The 16,539-nt window shown below is 39.1% G+C and overlaps 7 protein-coding genes across 7 annotated transcripts; 1 reads left to right on the plus strand and 6 right to left on the minus strand.

The window, feature by feature from the left end:
• Positions 1 to 209: 209 nt before the first annotated feature.
• On the minus strand, positions 210 to 2,711 carry SOMG_02848 (DUF4449 family conserved protein, involved in cell-cell communication; the record flags this gene model as incomplete). Its single annotated transcript, XM_056181639.1, has 1 exon — positions 210 to 2,711. One exon carries the CDS (start codon positions 2,709 to 2,711, stop codon positions 210 to 212), a length of 2,502 nt encoding a protein of 833 aa, XP_056038169.1.
• Positions 2,712 to 3,922: 1,211 nt separating this feature from the next.
• Positions 3,923 to 6,439, minus strand: phx1 (DNA-binding transcription factor, stationary phase-specific Phx1; the record flags this gene model as incomplete). The annotated part of the gene is made up of 1 exon (XM_056181640.1): positions 3,923 to 6,439. The coding sequence occupies one exon, from the start codon at positions 6,437 to 6,439 to the stop codon at positions 3,923 to 3,925; it is 2,517 nt and encodes an 838-aa protein (XP_056038166.1).
• Positions 6,440 to 7,918: 1,479 nt separating this feature from the next.
• Positions 7,919 to 10,012, minus strand: trp2 (tryptophan synthase; the record flags this gene model as incomplete). The annotated part of the gene is made up of 1 exon (XM_056181641.1): positions 7,919 to 10,012. The coding sequence occupies one exon, from the start codon at positions 10,010 to 10,012 to the stop codon at positions 7,919 to 7,921; it is 2,094 nt and encodes a 697-aa protein (XP_056037541.1).
• A 748-nt stretch (positions 10,013 to 10,760) lies between these two features.
• Positions 10,761 to 11,429, minus strand: pth2 (mitochondrial aminoacyl-tRNA hydrolase Pth2; the record flags this gene model as incomplete). The annotated part of the gene is made up of 1 exon (XM_056181642.1): positions 10,761 to 11,429. One exon carries the CDS (start codon positions 11,427 to 11,429, stop codon positions 10,761 to 10,763), a length of 669 nt encoding a protein of 222 aa, XP_056037543.1.
• Positions 11,430 to 11,840: 411 nt separating this feature from the next.
• usp101 (U1 snRNP-associated protein Usp101) lies at positions 11,841 to 12,863 on the minus strand (the record flags this gene model as incomplete). Its single annotated transcript, XM_056181643.1, has 3 exons — positions 11,841 to 12,658; positions 12,692 to 12,710; positions 12,855 to 12,863. The coding sequence occupies 3 exons, from the start codon at positions 12,861 to 12,863 to the stop codon at positions 11,841 to 11,843; spliced, it is 846 nt and encodes a 281-aa protein (XP_056037545.1).
• Positions 12,864 to 12,993: 130 nt separating this feature from the next.
• dcp2 (mRNA decapping complex catalytic subunit Dcp2) lies at positions 12,994 to 15,159 on the minus strand (the record flags this gene model as incomplete). The annotated part of the gene is made up of 1 exon (XM_056181644.1): positions 12,994 to 15,159. One exon carries the CDS (start codon positions 15,157 to 15,159, stop codon positions 12,994 to 12,996), a length of 2,166 nt encoding a protein of 721 aa, XP_056037547.1.
• Positions 15,160 to 15,583: 424 nt separating this feature from the next.
• On the plus strand, positions 15,584 to 16,446 carry irc6 (clathrin coat adaptor Irc6; the record flags this gene model as incomplete). The annotated part of the gene is made up of 4 exons (XM_056181645.1): positions 15,584 to 15,647; positions 15,703 to 16,092; positions 16,145 to 16,312; positions 16,352 to 16,446. 4 exons carry the CDS (start codon positions 15,584 to 15,586, stop codon positions 16,444 to 16,446), a joined length of 717 nt encoding a protein of 238 aa, XP_056037549.1.
• Positions 16,447 to 16,539: the final 93 nt, after the last annotated feature.

The raw sequence follows: 16,539 nt of genomic DNA on the forward strand, positions 1-16,539 counted from the left end.
AATTTGGAGAAATTTATTGCTAAAACGTTCACATTTATTACCTAATAAATATACTACTTTATCACTTTTAAATTTAGAAGAATAAAATAATTATAATGAACAAACCTGAGTACGGTCGAAGTATTCAAATTTGGATCATAAAGTCGTAAAAATAATTGTTCAACAAAATTTGAACGACAATATACCACCAACAGTATTAAATTAACAAATTAAGTAACTGCTGTTTGGTGTTTGAAAGCATCATGCTTTCGGTTGGGAGCATCAGTATGACGGAACAGGACTTCTGGAGAACGCTGCTCGTCTCCAAAACTACCTATAGAATGTTCAGTCAAACTGTGTCTTTTAGTGTTTGCGTTCGGAGGAAGTGGTATTTCAGTTACGTTTCCGAGAGCCATTTGATCACTCAGGATTGTTTGGTTTAAACTGTCATTCGCAGAAGGCTGCTGCTCTTCATTCAAAGTTCTTGCGGTTGGTGGACGGTTCTTAGATGAGGTACGCTTTGACTTTTTCGAACGTTGTGAACGACGTGATACTCCAGCAGCACTGGCACCTCCCATGGCTCCTAAACTATCATAAATAGGGGAATGCCAAGTAGACCCGGAAAGAGCCGATCGTCTTAGACTTTCACCTTCCTCTAAGTTGTGAGAAGGAAGCACAATGTTGCTGAGCTCACTGTTCTGTTCGTGAAGAGCCACACGAACTTTTTGGTTCGAACCAGAAGATTGAGAGCGTTGTTGCATTGCTGACATCTTATTATATACAGTCTTGCCATAAACCTTTGTTCTCGAATCCTGTTCTCTTGTAGGCTTGCTGGATTGTCTTTCCAATTCATTTTGAGCTTCTCTATGTATCTCATAGCACTGCCTGTCTAACTGCTCAACAGTTCGTCGAATTGAGAGTTCCAAAGACCTTGCTACAGTTTTTCGGATGTAAGTCATCATTGACGGCTTAAGGAAGTTCAATAGAGCTTTGTGTCTTGACTTTCTAAGTTTGAGCTTGATGTTGTGAACATCCACTTTGACATGGTCTAGCCGAAAGAATGAACCAGGAAGTTCGCGATTAGGAGTTTTAGGAGTCGCCGACAAGGCAAGATCAACAACCATGCCTTGTTTACGAATAGCAAGATCTACGATTCCCTGATCGACAAATTTAGGAAATCCTTGCTTACGCCTAATATAATAATTGACGTTCTTGAGATCAGTTTGGATATGGGCAAGATGAAGGTGAACTAAATGATCTTGAATAGAGGAGACGTTTCCGTAGGGGGAAAATCTCATGAGGTTATTGTTTCGAAATTCCGCAATTTTTGGTAGAATGTTAATTGTTTGAAGGTTAAGGTTCTCTAGGACGATGTCAAAAGCAGGTTGCTCAATTTCAAGCCGAGGAATTGGGAAGTACTGAATTCGGGTGAGAATGACAGGTATGCTTAACTGTAGAATTTCATAGATTAAATTCTTTTTCAAGGATGTTTCTCCACCCTTATGTTCGACCAAAGTATTGTACAGTCTCTTGCCATCATCTCCTAAATAGCGATAGCTTTTATCGGAAGCTGCACTGTCTGTAATGGATTTAGACTCAGAGCATAATTCATCCCAATGGTGTTTGTAACGTCCTTTCATGAATCCGCGTCCGCGGTCGTAAAGCTCATTATACTCGTCTGTGGCAGCCTGAGTAACGGCGTAACCCTTTTTCAAAACAAATTTTCTCAAATAAGCATAACAGTCTTGAAACCACTGTTTAAATTCTCCGTCTTCTTGAGCACTTTGATAGAACCTCTTGAAAATATTATTTAGAGGTTGCAGGGAGTGATTGACAACATTTTCAGCAAGCTCTCGAAGATAACGCAAAGAGCGTTCAGTGTGGTCATTCGTTTCAACTTGTAATTTGCCTTGCTTGTCACCAAGCTCATGGACAAATCTTTCAACCAAACCCAGAAGGCTCTGCAGGGGATGCTGGTAAGCCCTATCCTGTTGTAAGTCCACGACGAGGTGCTTCAATTGATCCATAATTTTACGCAATTCGGAACTAGTTTCTTCTCTAACTTGTCGTGTTTGGGGATCATTGAAGGCCTGGTTCGTCTTTGATGGCTGGCCGTCAAGTTGTTTTCCTCTTTGTTTTCCAGTAGAAAACGTGGAAGAGTTGACTCCATCATGTTTCTGAGTTCGTGAAGAATCCTTCTGACCAATTTTTCCTTGCTGTGGATCGAGCTGGTTGAATTTTTGCTGTGTTAGCTTCGAACCTTGACGGCCGAACAGGGCAAGAACATCTCGCAAAATTTCACGCAAATGGCTGTTGTTGAAGAATAAAATAAAAAACTGTTTGAGATCTTCACGATTCAAGCCTTGACCATCCACGTTCTCAGTTACATCGTTCCAAACGTCAGGTGCGTTCGTTGAAGCTTTGGATTGCGTCAACTCATAGACAGCATTTTGCAAAAGATCACCACGGTTCTTTTTATTGAGCAATGTATAGGAGTCATCGACTATTTCCGAAAAGTGACTGAAGAAGTCTCGGGCATCTTTTGACATGTTTCGTTTTACGTCTTGAGCAATCGATTGAGAACCCTCTGAGATCGCCGAAAATAGACCTCCTAATTGCTGATTATTTGGCATCTTGCCCGACGATAATGCCTCCCAAATGGCAAATAGATGCAGCCCTTTGTGCGTATGCTCATCTTGCACACCTTCATTTGTAGGATACGCTACCGACATATTTGTTTTGTCTTAAAATATCGGCGTCTCAATTTCAATCAAACTTTTCGTTTCTGGATCTAATAATGGTCTTGATTCTTTTATATTTTTTGTTAACGTTGCTGATTTGGTCCACCAAAAGGCCTTTTATTAAAACTTTATGAGCTTGTTTTGTATCTGAGCTTCCGAACTTTGAATCACTTGGTAATATTTCAGTAGAAATAGATACTACATGGGTACCCTTTCCTGTTTATGTACTTTGTTTTTCGTTACGTTAGTTATGACTCACAGTGATTATTAAATGACGTTCTTTTCACATAGATCATGACCTACAATGTAATTTTTCGTTTCTGAATACCTATAATTATTAATATCGATTATATTAAAACAACTCTTCCATACGTTGATTTCATGACATCGCTATTACCAAAAACGACAAATGTCTTGTTTGAATCCAGTGTTGTAAGAAAATGACGTCGAAAATCAGTGTTACTTATTCTCTCGTTTCAATACACTTTGTGACATTGAGTCAAACAACCTTTCGGTAAATGCATTGTGGGGTCTTTCGCTTTTAAAGAAACATAGTTTGTAAAAAATTCGAAGAAAAATGCGTAGAAATGGAGGTTGTCTTAACCAGTTTCTTCTCCTTTGTATTCTTAATATATTATGCACTCTTCGTTTTCTCTTCCCCATCAACTCTTCCAACTGTCGGTTTTGATGAAAAGAAAAAAAGGAGTCTTTGGTACGCGTCAACGAAACTCGTACCTTATCATAGTTCATATGAATTTATCGATTGTCCCATTGTTGCTTTGAACAAGAAATAAGAAAATATTAATGAAAATAAAATCGTCCAGCGACATAAAAAAATCGTATACCATGCACGCTTTTCATCAACACCAATGATAAGTCCATATATGTATCATATATACAGGAAAAGAATAAAAAACGCAAACAAACAAGATGATTTCTATCTTAATACACACACAGGCACAAATGTTGTTCTCCAGGAAAGGCGAGTATTAGGCCTCTTAATGAATCCATGACAGATATTTGATAGTACCCTTTTTTTTTTTTTTTTTTTTTTTTTTTTTTTTTTTTTTAGAGCATCACCATTCCATGACCGTTTAAACAGATCTCAACACCAAAAAAAAAAAAAAAAAAAAAGAAGAAAAGGAAGAAAAGGAAAATGCTAATAGTGTCCCAAATTCCATTAAGGAACGTTTCCTTGCATACTAGATGTTGCTTCCTCTTTTTTTAATAGAATCAGAAGGAATCGCCTGTGGATACAATACCGTGTTTTGCTCTCCTTCATCTTTAATTCCAATTCTCTCAGATATTGCAGAAGCACTAGGTATCCTCGGTGTCTGCAAATGCAGTTGTGGTACTCTTCCGGTGTACTCTGATTGTATGTTCTGATCTTTGAAGGGATATTTTGAAAAAGGTTTTGATATATGTTTTTTTTCTCCCACACCTGGTTTCATTTTATAATCCGTGTTTTCCACGCCTGTACCAGCAGGCAACGTATCCACTGACGACCTGGGCTGCATCATAAGTTGGTCTTCAGGAAAATGGAAAGCATCACTAGAGTTTACTTCGTTCTTCCCTCCTGTTTCATTCGTTGTATCGGGGTTCATGTACATAAAGGGATTCAACTGAGAAAAGCTTCCTCTGGGGAATGAACGTAGTTCAGGCGGTGCCGATAATGGAAATGATACATTCGTATTACTTGCTTCATAAGGTTTGGAATACTCGATCGCTGTTTCTGCGTTCTCGGATGCAAGAGGTGATTCCTTAAAAAGCATGTTTTTTTGGTTTCTCTCAAAATTTGCTGCTTCCGGTGATCTCAAAAAATGCAATTCCTGCTTTTCTTGTTCGGAAATCGGATTTTCTTCGTTTTCCTTTTCCTTTGGAATTACATTCGCCTCATCCTTTACTGTTACAAACTCTTCTTCTTGATAACTTGAGGGCGGATGTATGCTTTTTTGCAACTTAATGACAGATCCTAATTCTGGTGAAGCTTCCCGGATACGATTGAGCATCAGAAATATACTGCTAGCAGGTCCAATTAAAGAATGACCCAATACTTCTGAGGCTTGGTTTCCTTCGGTAAAGTCTGTACAATTTTCTTGTCCCTCAGAAGTTATCATGTGAAACACAGGAGGGATTGTCAGTTGGATATCGACTTGAAGCCAAGATTCGTTAGGACCGGGTCTTTCTCGAGGTGGGGCCGCAACATTCAGATCACTTAATAAAGGATCATCGACACGGGTTACGTGTATGGATTCAACTACAAAAAAGGAGTACTCTATACGATATTGAATTCCTTCGTACTGTATCAGGTATGCAAACAATCTCTTTGGAGGCGAGTAAAAACACATCAAGTCCTGAGGTGTTAACCGCAATCGTTTCCATAGACCAATGATCAGAAGAGCGCAGGCAAAATAGTAGAATTCAGAAGAACTACTTTTAGTAGAACCTGAGTTGTCTTGAACTTGTAGAGAAGGAATTAAGCGAGTGGAAGAATATCTTCTTGCTGCTGGCATAGGGGATATATTGTTGGCCATTTTCGAGTCGTAATATTGACTCTCCTGTGGAAAGCTCTGTTCAAAATTACCACTACCGTAAGCCGAGGGAAGGCTTGCTGAAACTGCTGATAAAGAAGGGAAAGTACCAGAAGAAGGATATTTCGAGAAATTGTTTGGAGCAGCTGCAGAACGAATTGGTAAATTACTGTTTGGAGTATGGGAGATTGAATATCTTTGTTGAAAACGAGGATTAGTACTTCCCGGGAAGACATGCTTATATGACGGATTTACCATGGGTTGTTCCAACGCAGGATTCTCTAATGAAGAAGGGGTAGGTTTTAGTGGGGATTGATGTGAAGAATACGTATTCCTATACCTTTTACTTGGCTTTGGGAGTAATGTATTCATATATGGTAAGGGCTGACCGTATCTTGAATTGAAGCCGGGTTTGGGGTTGTTTTCGGAATTGGACTCTATTTCACGCGCAAAAGCCTGGGACACTTGTTGGTTTAGATTATCCAGTTCCAGTTGTTCAGTCAAAAATTTCTGACGCTCTTCTTCTTGGCGTCTGGAGATTAATTTTGCTTTCGCGCGTCGGTTCTGAAACCAAATAGTGACACTTCGCTCAGGGAGGTTAAGTTCTCTAGCAATATCTTCTCGGACTGAAGGGGAGGGATTTGCATCCTTTGCAAACTGACGTAAAAGGTAGTTCAACTGTTCAGGAACCAGTCTTTGCTTTTTGCCTTTCGGCGCGGGAGAGTTGAAGGATTGTTCAAAAGAGGTTTCCTTTACTGGAGCAGTTGAACTAGAAACCGATACCCTTGGTCCAAATTCTTCTGTACGACTTGTTTCTGGAAACAATGGGAAGTACTTGGATGAATCTGAGGGTTTGTCAAGGCTTGAATTGACATCCCTGCTAAATCCAACAGCTGAAGCTTCTTGATTTGAAATTTCTTTAGAAATTGGCTCACGCACTGATCCCTCTGGTAACTTTTGTACATTTGGAAAAGTTAATAGCTCCTGATTGGAAAAAGCAGTGATGGAAGAATTGTTAGGGGGAGGCCCATAAGTGTTGTAAGAAGGAGCAAAAATTGAATTGACGTCGTACTGCTGTGTGGAGGAATCTGGATCTCTCTCTATAGGAAGAACAGAATTACCGGCAGCATTAGCTTCCATTTCTTTTCGCATTTGACGTCGACTAGATTGCTGAGGATATTGTTGCATTACTAAACAACAAGAAAAAGCAATGAAGAAGTACTTATATCGTAATGGATAATAAATGTCCTTCGTCTTCTTGGGGTGTCAAGTTGCTGAATATAAATGAATGCAGTGTGAGCAGGAAAACAAGCCATAAAGTTCAATGGTTTATAGAATCTGCTTTTTTTTTCTGTTCAAACCACTGTAAGATGTGTGATTTGAAGAAGGCGTTTTATAATCTAAACCGAGTTTGCTAAACCAAACTGTATAACCTAAATGGCAAATAAATACAAATTGCTTCACCAGAAAGAAAAAGGATGAGGAATTGGATGTTTAAACTCACCTGTGACACCTTTCGAAACAGCCAATTCAATGTGCTTTCGTTTCCGAGCTCAATTTCACGATCAGTACTCTTAACCAGAATTTGAATCCGGCTTCGCTTCAAGATTTCCTCTGATTTTTTAAATATATAAATAGATATATATATATATATATATATATATATATACAATGCTAGCATACACTGAAAATTAAGGATTCCAAATGACCTTAGCCAAATCAATGATAGAAACGAGAGCAAACTCTACTTCAATGCCAATGGAATATAGAGACCGTTTAACGGGTTTCATGAGGCAATTGAAATTTCTAACAATGCATGCAATGGAGAACCCTTTTCTACGAAGTTAGAAACTTAACGGTTTTGTACTGAAACATCATCCTCACAATAAGAATATACGGATTTCATTAAATGACATGAATATGACGCCCAGGAAGTTTGCTAAACGATCACTAACTTCATGAAGCAATATTAATTATAGTAAGCCAGATAATTATTTCAAAGAGGTTCAAGAAGGTAATTTGTTGAATCCTTGACTTAATCAAACCAAGAAATTATAATAAAGGGTTCTAGTAAGTTGCCAAATATTTCAACGGTTTGGTAATAAAAGTTACTACAAAGAGGAGCTATATCTGGAAATATTAAACAAAATGTGAGAAGCAAATGCGGCTTTCTATATATTGAATGAATGAAACCGTTTATAAGCATTTCGTAGTATAAGGGAAATACAAAGAAATGGTACATACTAAAGAATCCTATTCATGCGTAAGACGAGATGACTTCAACCTTCCAAGGGATTGGTGTAATGTGTCTTCATTCATGACTTGTTGTATGCTCTTCCTTCGACAATATTTTTGTAGTCTTGATTATTTAACTTGGGCTGCCACATACAGGTTTCATTTCAAACTTGCTTAGAGGAGGGTAGAGATGATATGAATTCACAACTTAAGCTAGCTTTTCATTATGAAGATATAAACTCATTCATTAGCTCTATTTTCTAAATTTACTAAAACTCTCTTTTTCTATTTTCTTTTGAAAGAATTTCCTACTACACAACATTATCAATATTTATTACTTAGTAAAAACTTAGAATCGGTTGTTTTTTCTTAGCTTTTAGCTTTGATAACAACAGAATTTTTGCAAGCAATCAAACAAAAACGACTGAATGCTTAAAAGCGAAGATCCCATCCAATTTGAGGTCCCAAGATAGGCAATTGCTCAGCAACGCTTTGAACGTCTTTGTCACCACGACCAGAAACACAAATTACGATGTCCTTGTCTTTGGAAAGAGTCTTTGCCAATTCCATACCACCAAAAATAGCATGAGAAGATTCCAAAGCGGGAACAATACCTTCGTAATGACATAGAGCACGGAAGCCTTCAAGACATTCAGCATCAGTAACTGCAATGAAATTGCCACGCTGAGTTTCTTTTAGCTCAGACAATTCAGGACCAACGGCGGGATAGTCCAAACCAGCAGAAATAGAATGGGTATCTTGAATTTGTCCATCTTCGCGTTGCAAAACATAAGTACGTACACCATGGAATACACCAATTTTGCCCCTGGACAATGTCGCACTATGCTTGTCAGTTCCGATACCAGAACCACCAGCCTCACAACCCAAGAGCTGTACAGACTTGTCTTCCTTGAAAGGGGAAAATAGACCAATTGAGTTGGATCCACCACCGACACAAGCCACGACGGCATCAGGGAGCTTGCCACGCTTTTCCTGCATTTGAGCCTTTGTCTCCTTACCAATTACACTTTGGAATGTTTTAACAATAGTAGGGAAGGGATGGGGTCCAATAGCGGATCCAATCAAATAGTGAGTAGTGTCAATTTCCGCAACCCAAGCTCTTAAAGCTTCATTTACGGCATCACGAAGAGTTTTAGTACCAGAAGTGACAGGAATAACATCTGCACCTAATAAGCGAATACGGAAAACATTAAGAGATTGACGGCGGCAATCTTCAGCTCCCATATAAATTGTGCACTTCATGCCTAACTTAGCAGCGGCGATGGCAGTAGCAACACCGTGTTGCCCTGCACCTGTTTCAGCGATTACACGGTTTTTGCCGAGACGCTTGGCAATTAAAATTTGACCAATGGAATTATTGATCTTGTGAGAACCACCATGGTTCAAATCTTCACGCTTCAGCCAAATGTTAGCACCGCCGCAATATTCTGTAAGACGCTTAGCATAATCGAGAGCACTGGGGCGACCCATATAGTCATAGTAAGAACGGAACTCTTCCCAAAACTTCTCATCATTTATGGCTTTGTAGAAGGCGCTTTCAAGCTCAACCAAACATTGGGTTAAAGCTTCTGGTACAAACATACCTCCAAAAGAGCCGAACGTTTGGGGGAGGTACATTTCATTTGCAGGTTCAATAATTGCGGCAGGAGGGGCGGTATTCACGGCGGTATCAGATGCAAAACGTTTAGCAGGAGGAGCAGAAGTATCACTTTGGGTCAAATATTGACAGTATTCCTTAACATCATTAGCAGCCTTACCGGGTTCAGCCTTGAAAATCACATCAATGATTTTACTGCCAATGACGACACCATCAGCGACGCTACCAACATATCTAAAATGCTCATTGGTGTTGACACCAAATCCAACAGCCAACGGGGTATTTCCAGCGTATTTACGAATACGATCGCAAAACTCCGGTAAGGCACTGTTGATTTGACCACTAGCAGAAGAACCAGTGCTACCCATGCGGGAGACGACGTAGATGAAAGAGTCGGCGATAGAAGCTAAAATCCTCAAACGATTGTCAGTAGTAGAGGGGGCTACAAGAGGGATAAAACTAAGCCCTTCTTTACTGCATTCGGCTCGAAATCCAACAGCTTCCTCAGGAGGCAAGTCAACAATAATGAAGCCGTTAGCACCAACTTCCTTCGACTTTTGTATGGTATTCTTATCACCGTAAGAGTAAACTGGATTGTAATAACCCATTAAAAGGATAGGAATGGTAACGCCAGCTTCGCGAGCACGCTTTACGGTATCAAAGACAACGGTCAAACTAACATTGTTTTTTAGAGCCACTTCATTACCTTTGCAAATGGTAGGACCATCTGCAACTGCATCAGAGAAAGGAACACCCAACTCAATAACTCCAGCTCCTCCAGCTTGGAGTCCTTTCATGATATCAATTGTTTCATCCACACTTGGGAATCCACAAGTAATAAATGTAACCAAAACATTTTTGTTCTCCTTTCTAGCTTGTAGAAATGTGTTCCTCAATTGTTCTGCCATGGTGTTCGTATTTACACACTATTTGAAAGGTGTTGGCGGAGAGATAGTTTCAACAAAGGACCATGCGATCCTAACTCATCTTTAATGAAATTCGATGAATGTTAGCTAACATTTCCTCTTCTATCTTTAAGACACGTTAACAATTATTTAAATTTTCTGACAATGATTTTAGCATCTGAATACGGAAGAAAATACTTACTAACTTTGAAGTGAGAATGACCTCAAGCTTTGGAAGACTTCTTAATTTTATTAATTGCTAGTGAGCATATTGTTAAGGACTTTTCGATTTTACTATTTTGCTCTTCAAGCCATAAAGTTACAATTTACTTGGCTAAAAGGAATGTCTAATAGCTCAAAAAGTTACAACTATGAATTTTTCTGCAAACGATTTATGTCAATATACTTTGAATGAAATCCAAATTGGCATAGATGTCACATGCTAATTGCCGTCTTGACAAACTTTGTAAAGCCTTCAGACTTTGAGTGACATATACAACGAGCTGAATTCAAGTTATAGCTGTACTTAGGATTTTTCAGGAAATCCCACAAGCTCGATGTAAAACCTTTTTACCAAATACTATATCTTGCACTACTGCAGAGACGTTTCGAAGTCTCAAGTACATAGTAAATAATGAATAGATTTTTTATGCACTCTAAGTATCCAACATATATATAACTCTCGACAACGTAAAAGCATCGATAAGAATAGTGAATAAGATAAAAAAAGTGTTGTTCTGCTTTCCTTACTTTAGAACAGCCTAAGACTGCCTGTAACTTCATTAACTACGCTCACCGGACCTGGACCAATTCCTAGAACGGTTGCGGACCCAGAGACAATTTGAGTACGTCCAGCATCATGAACGATTCTAGCCGAAAGTCCCAAAGACATAGCTTGAGCTTGCAAAATTTGAAGCTGCTCTTCTGACTGTGCCTGCAATGTAATCTTCGCTTGGCCAGCAACCTCCCATAGTTGTAACATCTCTGGATCCGTGGCTGCTGCAAGCTTATAGCAAGCTAAAGCTGCATGGGCACACTGAGCAGCTATCTTTCCCTTCGTCATGCCCAAATCTGTACGGACAACAAGCACCATTTTAGTTTGACCCTCGGCTAAGGCCAAAGCAGCAAGGCTGCTTTTTCCTTTTAATATTGCAGCTAATTCTGCTTCAGAATCTTCTTCTTCTGTGAAACTTTCTTCACTCTCACTATGGTCTTCCTTCTTTCCTGGTAAAGCATCACCTTTTTCGCGATTCGAGGTACATTCTTCTGTTATAATTTTTCCATCTCCAACACTAAATTTTTGATAAGCACTTTTCCATCCTAAAAGGAAACCACATGAAGTGCCTACAAGAACACCCGTTGTGAAGTATGAAAGAGCCGAAGCAGTTAAAGAATTTTTTACGGAGTTTATCAAAGACATAGAAATCCTTAAACTAAAATAGAAAGGATAAATATTAGTCCTAACGCCTAAGCCTGTATATTTAGAATAAGTGGGAAGTATGGGTAGATGAAGCTGGTAATATCAAAAATAGAAATCAAGAGTTGTTCAAAAGAAGAGTATGAGAAACAAAGAACCGTACTCATTTTTCAAAAATTAAAGCAATTGATGAATGCAGAGGAAAAAAAACGGTAACCTTTTGAATTTTTATATGAATAGCACTATCGACGCAATTGTAAGTTGATTCTAACTAAAGTCTAAAACAGATTAAAAAGGAGGTATCCAAAAATTCATTATAGGTTATATAGTCATTATGGATCATGTCAGGAATGGAAAAATAGGTAATCGCACTTATGCCTTAATCAATTTATATCCCAGCCGATTCTAATTCTATTAATATCTTCTGCGCTTTGGAAAGGAGTCACGTCTTTCATAACCTAAACCCGCTGTGCGAGAAGAACGGGATCCTGACATCCTTGAAGACAGCGAAGAGCCCGTGGGAGGGGGACCACCGCGGAAACCACGATAACCGCCACGGAAACCACTGTCTCCTCTAAACCTTGAGCCCCGTTCACGAGGAGGGCGCTCTTTAGTGTAATGTCTACCACCTAAACCGCCTCCTAGTTTTCGAGGCAACCAACCTTTCACAGTGCGACCACGTTCAACATCAATAACAATCCTTCTTCCTTGTAATACCAATCCATCTGCAGCTCGATAAGCAGCCTTAAGATCACGTTCTCTTTCGAATACTGCAAATGCATATCCCTTTGACTTTCCAGTAGCTTTATCTCTAACGACGCGAATTCTTTCAATTGGACCGTAACGTATAAGTTCTTTTTCGATGTCTCCTTCCCTTGTATTATAACTTAATCTCCCTAGAAACATGGTTTTATAGGGATCACCGATAACATGTCGGTCATCATCGGGATTCCATTGTCGGGTCATCGACCGCAATTTTTCACGTTGTTTTAATTTCCTTTCTTCCTTACGGATAACCCGACTCTCCTCCAGAGTTTCCGTAGGCTGATAATTATCATTGTATGTCTTTGCTAGTTGTAAATATTTTGCGACTCCAGAAAGGTGAGGAGTTGATCGTTTCTCTGGCGGAGCATCTGTAGGCGGTAAATATCTTAAAGGAGGTCTAGGAGCAAACAATGCCAATACCGTCGATGGTAACTTTTCAGTCATTTTTCCAGCATTCCTTGATTTTGCTAATAGTAAGCTTACTATATGTAACGACTTACGGCTTTCGCCAAAAATATACTATTATATTATTTTAACGAATATATATAATATTGCGTTTTAAAAGACTAGTTAATGAAGGATCAATTGAATAACATACAGCTGTTGAATTTAGTAGAGGAATAGAATTATTGAAGCAAATGTTGTAAAAGGATTTTATCTTACTCTATACATCCTCCTGCTAAGAAGTCATCAGCACGATTAAGTATAATTAATTCGTAGCACACATTCAATCAAATTTATACATATATGCTACACTAATTTTGTATATATATACATATTTTTTATATATTTATAAGCCAAACTAAACTTGTCTTTGATTTCTCACTACGTTTTGCAGATAAGAAAGGAAGTATTCATCAGACGACTTCTCAACGGTTGGGTAATTTTTATCATCCACTTCTGCAGATGGAACTCGCTTGAGAATCTTCACAGAGCCAGGGAAAGTGCCTGGTGTGGTAAGTCCTTCAGTGGAACGATCAGCTTTGTTTTCATGATGGGTAACCGCCTCCTTTGAAGCAGTGGTCGCAGGCTGAAGTGAATTTCCTAGTAGAGCACTTTTCAAAGCTTCCGTATTTTTAGCTCTAGTAGCTTCATTATTCTTAGCTTTGTTCTTGGCATCTAACCGAGGAATCCTGCTTTTTGGCTTTGGTGACGGTTTCGCTTCCGAAGATTGATTTACCGAAGGTTCATTATTCTTAGTGGTTGATGAAGGCAAATTTGAAGGTGTCGGTAAGGCTGTTGGATTCAACAATGCTTGAAGAAGATGTTCAGAGTGAGACGATGGCTCAGCAGGAGGGGTGGACACAGTAGGCTTATTAACCGTTTCAGGTTTCTCTTGGATACTAGCATTCATGTCAGACTTAGATGTACCTAACAAAATGTTGACTAACTTCTGAGAAGACCCATCTTGAGGAGCTGGCAGAGACTGAACCGGCTTAGGAGTAGATATCATATCAAAAAGTTTCCTAGAAGAAGCTTCGTTTTGTAATCGGTTTACAGTAGGTTCGTCATGCAAATTGTTTATAGGATTTTGCTGGTGTTGTACAGCAGGAAAGGGATCAACCACATGGTTCGAATAAGGAGGGATCTGTATGTTTGAGTTTGGATGAGTGTCATCGTAGACTTCACGCATCTGATCAGGCTTAAAACTCTGAATAGACGTAGTCGTGGGTGGATGGAAAACTTCATGATAAACGGTTTTGGGAGAAGGAAGATCCATAGGAGAAGGCATAACTGCTTCGGGACTTTCGGGACTAAAGTTTTCCCTGTTTTGAACATAAGGGCCATGGTACCCCGAAAACGGTGGAGGCGGGGGAGGATAATTAACTGAATTTGGAAATTGCAAATTGGAAGCGACGTTGGGAGGAGGTGGACCTGTAGCGGCGACTCTTGGAAAAGATTCGGAAGGGTTTTGGGGGTCTAAACCTAGATAGGCAAATGGGTCAAACCCATAAAGAGAAGGCCCGTTTGCCCAAGGGTGATCTACTTGACGAGGGGGTTGCTGGGGAAGAGACGAGACAGGTAAAATTGGAATGGGCTGTTTGGGTTCAAAATTTCCATTGAGGAGAGTAAGTATTTTTTGTCTGATGTCAACTGGAGGAAGTTGAGGAACAGCCTGCTGTTCCGTTGGTTGCGAAATAGGAAAGGGTGTAGCGGTAGGAGCCGTGGATGATTTCAAAAGAGTGAGAAGTTGGGAAGAAGCGTCGGCGTCAACATCAACGGAAATTCCTTGTTCTTTCGTAGTCTTGGTAGCGACATTACGCTTCTTAATCCACTTTTTAAGAGGAGTTAAAAAAGGAATGACCATGTAGAACTTGTTTTTTACCGTATCCGTTTTGGACTTTTTGTACGTAGGCAAATCAGCCAACATATGCCATTCAATTTTGCTAATTTCTTTGCGTGTTCTTGATTCAAACACCGTGTCTAAAGACATCTCTGGGATAATGTACAAACGGACATTTTGTCCACGGATTGTCATATCGATGTATTCATTAGAATTAATGTGGCCTGTTAAGTCAAAGCCAGTTTCTTCATAAACCTCACGAACAGCACAATCAACGTCTGATTCATCTTTGTCGATTTTTCCTTTAGGAAACCCCCAGCCAGAAGAGGCTTTCCATCCTTTTACGAGAAGACAGCGCTGTAAGGATTTATCGAGCAAAATTGCTCCTCGGACGGGAATTCGTGTTTTATAGCGTAAAAAATCATCAAAAGCTTCTTCATGTACTTTACTCCATTTCCATAATAAAGGGCAATGGGCAAATAATCTGGCACTGAAGACGCGTAATCCTAAAGATGGTAGTTGATCGTTCTGTGCTCGAATAAAATCTTCGTAAAACCAATGTGCTTGTTCAATCTGAAAGCAAAGCCTTTCGACACTGCTTTGTTCTTCAGCCGGCAAATTTAATATGAACCGTGCAGACAGATCATCGAGCACTTGCGAAAATGTAGCGTTTTTAAAGGACATCTCGCATCAATTTTAAAAAATTAAGATAAATAATACAAGGACAAATAATTAAATTCCGGTTAAAACACCGTCTAAACTTTAAGTATTTCTTCTTTTAATTCGTCGTGGTTGTTCCTGCATAGTAGTTTATTACACCACATATAATGTCTGAGTGGATGGTTTAGCGTAATCAAACAAATTTTCTATAAAGGCAAATTATGTATGATAGCGTTTAGATTTTAAAGGATTTAAACAAATTCGTTATCCTGGCTTATTTAGAAAAGTAACTGTCTAGACATTAATTAGTCTTTCGTTTTGGTAGGCATAAAATGGTTTTATGTACGTTCTGTTTACCATAGTTTTTACCTTGTCTAAAAGCTCAAAATAGACTAACTTTCAATCCTTAGGTTCCTGAAACATTGCGCGTGATATTGTACGATTGAATATGGATTCAAAACGAATCCTAGTCATAGGGAAGTCAAAATCTGGTAAAGTAACGTTTGTGAAAGGTAGCTGAACAAAATCTTTAAGAAGGAGAATTGAAAGCAGATTGCTAAACAGTAGCTTTGACGGGGACTTTGCCCAGTGGACTAAACCTGACATCAAATGAAACATCACATGCTGGCTTATCGCACGAATATACATTGAAAAATAAGTACTTTCAAAAGGAGGTCGGATTATGGATTGACGAATACACAAATCTGGAAGAAACACTCGAGGCATATGCTTCTGAGGACGCTAAGGAAGTAATCAATGCTATCGGTGCCATTATCTACACATTTCGCTCCTATGAACCTCAAGAATGGTCTCTTTGGAACACTTTTAGTGAGAATTTAAAGAATCCTATCCCCATTGTTGGACTTCACATGGACACTTCATCTATGGTAGTGCCTCCTGATAGCCCATACCTGGAGTATGTAGCATTTTTTCAGACAGGAAAAAATGAGTTTGGAGGCATGTATTGAAAACAATACAGCGCAAACATACAAATGCTAACAATTGTTAGAAAAACTAGGACTTGAACGTGTTTTGGAAATTTTCGATTGTTGCGAATGGGACTTTGATTCTAATGAGAATGTTTCGGAAGATTTTGTGTTGCCAGGTAAAGATTCTTCTATGTCACTAGATGATTCAGAGTTGAATGCTCTCGTTAATCAAGTGAAACAGCTTCGAGGTACGGAAAAGTCAAAGAGCACACGCTGACCAGTTTTAGGGTCGGATTTAGACATACAGGAAAGGAAAAAGCAGGCAATATCGTTCATTAATTCCCTAGTGGACGAGAGATTTCAAGAATCAGACCTAAATTAACGGTTCCGAAAACGTTGGTTCATTCTCTTCATTCCAAACGCTCTACAGGCAAAACCAAAAAAAACTATATATACAATACAAAACAAGAAGGAA

Source organism: Schizosaccharomyces osmophilus, chromosome 2 (assembly GCF_027921745.1).
Source record: "Schizosaccharomyces osmophilus chromosome 2, complete sequence".
NCBI classification, from domain to species: domain Eukaryota; kingdom Fungi; phylum Ascomycota; class Schizosaccharomycetes; order Schizosaccharomycetales; family Schizosaccharomycetaceae; genus Schizosaccharomyces; species Schizosaccharomyces osmophilus.